This window comes from Anabrus simplex, chromosome 5, assembly GCF_040414725.1.
Source record: "Anabrus simplex isolate iqAnaSimp1 chromosome 5, ASM4041472v1, whole genome shotgun sequence".
NCBI lineage: Eukaryota > Metazoa > Arthropoda > Insecta > Orthoptera > Tettigoniidae > Anabrus > Anabrus simplex.
The window spans coordinates 328,026,582-328,032,776 of NC_090269.1; the positions used below are offsets into that span (position 1 = coordinate 328,026,582).

General features: G+C 36.9%; 1 protein-coding gene across 3 annotated transcripts in view; it reads left to right on the forward strand.

Annotated features, from left to right (window-relative positions):
• The window catches only part of CycT (Cyclin T), a 376,049-nt gene extending 371,354 nt beyond the window's left edge, over positions 1-4,695 (forward strand). The window contains exon 10 of one of the 3 annotated variants that reach the window (XM_067147571.2): positions 2,689-4,695. In XM_067147571.2, the coding sequence (XP_067003672.2) occupies positions 2,689-2,763 (75 nt within the window). In that variant the 3' untranslated portion in view covers positions 2,764-4,695. The remainder of the gene's footprint in view (positions 1-2,688) is intronic. The other 2 variants (XM_067147574.2, XM_068227646.1) reach the window with 2 other exon arrangements.
• Positions 4,696-6,195: the final 1,500 nt, after the last annotated feature.

Sequence of the window (6,195 nt, forward strand, 5' to 3'; positions counted from 1 at the left end):
CCTTCAACTGTGCTAGGAGAACATGTAGACTCTAGTCTTCCAACATTAAAACAGTCCTAAATTTAAATGTAATAATGTTTAATTTTGTTTTGCCCGACTCGGCTGAATGGTCAGCGTTGAGGCCTTCGGTTCAGAGGGTTCCGGGTTAGATTCCCGGCCGGGTCAGGGATTTTAATCGCCTTTGATTAATTCTTCTGGCCCGGGGACTGGGTGTTTGTGTTTGTCCCAGCACTTTCCTCTTCATATTCGGACAACACACTACACTACCAACCACCACAGAAATACGCAATAGTGAATACATTCTTCCATATTAGGTTGACGTCAGGAAGGACATCCGGCCGTAAAACAAGACCAAATCCACATGTGCGACACAGTTCGCACGCACGACACCACATGTGTGGGAAAAGCGATAGAAAAAGAAGAAAGATGACTTTAATTTTGTTTTATCTACTGCGTTAGTTTTACAGATGGTTTGAAGTGCATGTCTGAAGGTTTTGCCTTTGAATTAAATACTGTGATTAATTGTGAATATAACTTAGTGGTTAAATTTGAAATAGCCAGGCTGACTAGCTCAGACAGTAGAGCGTTAGCTTCCTGAGCCCAACTTCGTAGGTACGATCCTGGCTCAGTCTGGTGATATTTGAAAGTGTTCAGATATGTCAGCCTCGTGTTGGTAGATTTACTGGCACGTTAAAGAAGAACTTCTGCGGGATTAAATTCCTGCACCTTAGCATATCCGAAAAAAACCGTTAAAGTACTATGTTTTTTTTTTTTTTCCTAGTTGCTTTACGCCACACCGACACAGATAGGTCTTATGGCTGCGATGGGACAGGAAAGGGCTAGGAGTGGTTAGGAAGCGGCCATGGCCTTAATTAAGGTACAGCCCCAGCATTTGACTTGTGTGAAAATCGGAAACCACGGAAAACCAATTTCAGGGCTGCCGACAGTGGGGTTCGAACCCACTATGTCCCGAATGTAAAAGTAGTTAATGGTGCATAAAATCAATAACATTATTATTCTGAAATGCTACTAAAACTTCAGTTGAAAGCTTCATACTTTGAACTTTTTTTTTTTTCCTTCGCCTTCATTTACGTTCTTTTCATTGTTTGAGGTTCTTTTTAAAAAGGAAATCATTGGCAAGAAGTGCTTATCCTTTGTTTCAGTTTCAGACTTTTAATAGTGATGCTTTTCATTTTTGGTTTGGGCAAATTCTTGTTTCATGAATTTACTTTCTAATATTTTTCTTAATATGATTTATGAACATGACTCAAGACTGAAGAAGGTTTGACTAAAAGACATTTCAGGTATTTTTATCATTGTATACACTGCATTTCTTGTAAGGTGCTAAAAGTTCATCTCTGGAACTCAGTAGACTATGAAAATGTTTCCTATTATATTACAATCATAATTTCACATTCTTATTATGTTTATATTACTTAATTGTTCGTAGAGATGACTATGTTGGAGTACATGAGTCCTTAATAAATCTGGATTCATTATTGTTTATCAAACTATCCTATCAATTCTCTGTTGTTGTTGCTGCTGCTGCTGTGTGGCCCATATACTTCCTAATTCACCGTACCTTTTGATGAATTGTCTGTTTTTATTTTTTAAAATACATAATCTCATGAAGTTGCAGTGGGGCTGCATAGACACTTCTATTTGAATTGCCATTACAAGAATTCCACCTCTAGCATTACAGTTCTTGTGAATCTTTGGTTTCCTTACCTTCTTGAGGACAAGAATGGGAGTCATGTGTTGTCAGTATAGCAGGTCATACTACAATTAATGCTGGATTACAAGACTTGGATCACCATCTGTTTGAATCAGATAGCCTATCAATTTCCCTTTAAATAGTAATTATCCATTACAGACCCTCAAGTGGCAGAGTTGGGGATCAGGCTTGTGGATTCCCGAACATCAGTATACTACGTGTACACTAACCTTTAGACTAGGAAAACCGTTATATCAGATAACAATAAACCACCCTCTAGTATTAAAAATGCTGTTTACACAACATTTGTAGATGCTTTATGCATGTATGCATCCATGCATGTTTTATTGCCTTTTCTGATAACAATGTTGATTTCCTTGATGTTGGGAACTTCACTGACATGTTTGAGTGTTCACTTGCCTGCTATTCTTCCTTTGGTGGAGATAATTGCTTTATACAGTTGTTCATGGTCCCATCATCAGGCTTGGTGGTATAAAATGTGCTATATTATTCTATTTCAAAGAGGATTACCAAATTTCCAGAACTTGAGAGGTTTTTTGAACAGTATTCCTGTAAAGTTTACACCTGCCAGATCGTTGCAGACACCTGCAACTGTTGATTCTCAAAAGTTTTTCATATTTGATAGTTAAGATTGGCACGGAAAAAAAATAGCCTTGGTAGTTCATGCAGTTATTTTGAAATGGATTCTACTTTTCGGGGACTGTTTTCTCTTTACGGTCTGTTATCCTCAGACTTTTTTTTTTTTTTAGTGAGATAACTTGGAGAATCCAAATTACCTAACCATGCATTATTTTATTCTTGAATATAGTGGAAAGGCCTTGCTGTCAGTGTAGTGTTCTGGAGAGATGGTAATTCTATTGTATCTATGTTTTGGCTAGCTGGCAAGTTCATAACTTATTTTTTTGTTCCTTTTTTTTTTTTTTTTTTTTTTTTTTGGTTTGTGCTTCTTGCAGATGGTGACGAAGTTGGCGGACTCTCATAATTCTCAGAGCAAAGGGAAGGCCCCCACAGCAGGGAATCAACAATAATATAAATACTAGGCTGATAATAAAGGCAACAAATAATAATAATAATAATAATAATAATCCATGACCAAATAAAACGAGGTGCTCATATGTGTTGTGAGGACAATGGTGATGCTTGTGTCTGTTTGTCTGTCTGTGTGGTGGACGCCGGGGGGTTGGGGGGGGGATTCGCCCTGGCCCGCCGGCGGTGGAACTATGTGCACGGGCTAACTACGGTGACGGTTTGGAACACACTTCCTACCCAGCCAACCCCCACTCCCCTATCAGACCGGTTGGTGTTTTAAATAATACTGTGTTGGTTTGGTTATTTTTTTTTTATTATTATTTTTGGTGGTGCAAGTTTATGGACAGAAAATTCTCCCCTTTAGAAGCTTGTGGTAAGCAGTTTGTTTCAAATGGATGTATGGAGACATGTAAAAAAAAATATTTTTTTTTAGAGAAACTTAAATCACAAAATAATACGTTAATTTTTGTGTGAGAGCACATGTTATCAACGAACTGCAAGAGTACTGCCCCAGTTAATGTTGTTATATATACCTCAATAAGCAGGATTTAACCAGCACTGGTTGAAGACCGATGACCGATAGAAGAATTCGTTCTGTTGAATGTATTCAACCCGTCTTAAATACAAATACTTTTACTGAAATACATTACTTAATTATTTCTTTTTGAATGTCAAGTTCCCTATGCCTTTGTATATGTGCGTGCCTGTAAATATATAAATATGATATGATAATGAATTGAATTAGAGTGGATCATTTTGTTCCACTGTTGAACTGTGCCCTCCTTTGTAAATACTGCTACTTGTTAGCAATCTTAAATCATACTTTATGTGGTGACTTGAAATAAGTGATATTTCACTATACTGGTTGTTATTTTGCTCCCTCCTAATGCAGATGGCAAAGTAAAAGGAATTGGCCTAGAAAGGAGTTTTGTGAAAATATGTGTTTTAATTTTTAAAATGTTTGGTAAATTTATTGCTTTCTTGGTATTCTGAATAAAATATAGTAAGACAATTGTAATAAGATATCAGCAATATGACACAGGATTGATCAAGCTATGCATTTTAAAGAACATTGTTGTTCTGAAAATGAGGAAAAAAAATGTTTTTTGAGCCAGGAGTTTCCATTTTGTATCAATTTCCTGCAATTTTGTTCTTAACCTTCCTTGTTTTGTACTTGCTGCTTTCAAGTAGTATGAACTAAAGTATTTGAATTGTAGAAGAAATTTCAAAAGAACTGTTAATCAAACAATTATTAATGAATGAGTAAGCAGTTGTTAATGAAATTGCACTTTACACAATCAAGTATGCCATGTGTATTATTATTTTTATTATTTCAAAATAGCTGTATTATGTTCCTTTATGCATTTTCTATGTTGTTTTGTACCATAAAAGCTCAATAATATATCAGTATCAAGTACTGATGCCTTTGTAAATGTATATTACATCCTTAAACCTCGACTAGCAAAAAGTAAAATTTTTAAAAAAGCTGTAAAGAGGCCCTCCCCCCCTTTTTTTTTTGTTTTTTTGTTTTTGTTTTTCCATTGTATGTGGAAATCCACAAATGTTGCTTGACAACTTTGATTTATTTGTTTTGGCAAGCAAATCATTTCAATAGTGTTTCATATTAATCAAACAGTTTTTCATTTTGAGATGTGATTGTATTATTTAAGTTTGTGACCTTATTTGAAATATATCAATAGTGAATACAGCTGTAAACAAACTTTTGATAAATCTGGGAAAAGAAAGCCTCAATGAAAATAAAATGTCAAGTTACTGAATTCTTTTTTCTAGTCTTATTCTTGTTTGTATTTTCACATGAGAGAGAGAGTGGGAAAGAAAGAAAATACAGTTAAAGATCTGTGGTATAAAACCCCGTACCTTTCTTTTTATTTTCCGTTATTACTCTTGTTGTTACAGTCTAGTATTCCAGCAAAATCTCAAGTTATTAGTGCTGTGGATTTAATCGATTAATCAAACCGATTAACCATTCCGTTGTCCGGCTCCATGGCTAAATGGTTACAGTGCTGGCCTTTGGTCACAGGGGTCCCGGGTTCGAATCCCGGCAGGGTCGGGAATTTTAACCATCATAGTTTAATTCTACTGACACGGGGGCTGGGTGTATGTGTCGTCTTCATCATCATTTCATCCTCATCACAACATGCGGGTCGCCTGCGGGCGTCAAATCAAAAGACATGCACCTGGCAAGCCGAACATGTCCTCGGACACTAAAAGCCATACGCCATTTCATTTTTACCATTCCATTTTAAAATTTGATTAACTGATCAAATGCTTTTTAATCTGTAGATCAAACTGATAACATTTAACCATGGGTTGAAGGAAATTTCACTGGTCTATGAATTTTGGTTATTTCTCAGGTGAAGATCTGGTTGCCTTTCAACCTGAAAACCATGGCTAATGTGCATATGATTTGCCACATCATTAACAGTCACTCGTCTGTTATTCAGGATCATATCACTCACTTGTTCAATATTGGCATCAGTTACGGGTGCAGATGGACGTCCGTATCTTTCCTCATCCTCCGCGCTCGTGCGACCCCTTTTGAACTGTTCAATCCACTGGTAAACACTTCGCTGTGGCAAAACATTGTCCCCGTATTGTGCTGAAAGTCTTATGTGAATTTCCACTCCTAGTACACCCTCAGACCATAAAAAGCATATTACGGAACGCTGTTCTTCCTTAGTGCAAACGGAGAGTGGTGTGGTCGCAACAGCGCAAGCTGTACTGATCTGATAACGCTGAATCCTACCACGGGCGTAGACAACGATGCCATCTAATGGCTGGTGAGCACACAACACGATAGAGCCAACCTAAAGGCAATTAGAGCAAAATTGCAGATACTTATTGACTTTCCCCCGTACAATAACCTATACAGGTTGAATGCCCTTTAACAGTTTTTTTTTTTTTTTCTCTGTTGCTGTTTATTCTTTTCTGGAATATCTGCACAGATTTTGGAAAATGATCAAAACTTTACCTGGTATAAACTGTATCACTCCTTCATGCTCTTCCCAATGAATAAAGATTTACCGTAATCGCTTCTGCTAAAATCCTGTCTAATTTTATACTTGTGGTCAGGTCTGCCAATACAATTATTTTCCAACTGGAGCCTCTCATGGATTTCCCCCGTGCTTCCTCTCCTGTATAGGCTCTGTATAATCCTATAAGTCTAGTTTTCTCCCTTCGCTTACTTAAAGCTTCCCACCCCCACCCATGTTTCTCCAACATTTCTGATACACTACTTTTTCTCCTGAAATCCCCTATTACAAATCTTACTGCTTTCCTGTGCACACCATCTATTTCTTTTATTAGACATTCCTGGTGAGGATCCCAAACACTGTTCGCATATTCCAGTAATGGACAAACCATGCTTAAGTAACTTTTCTTTTTTAATTCTTTGTTACATCCTGTAAGTA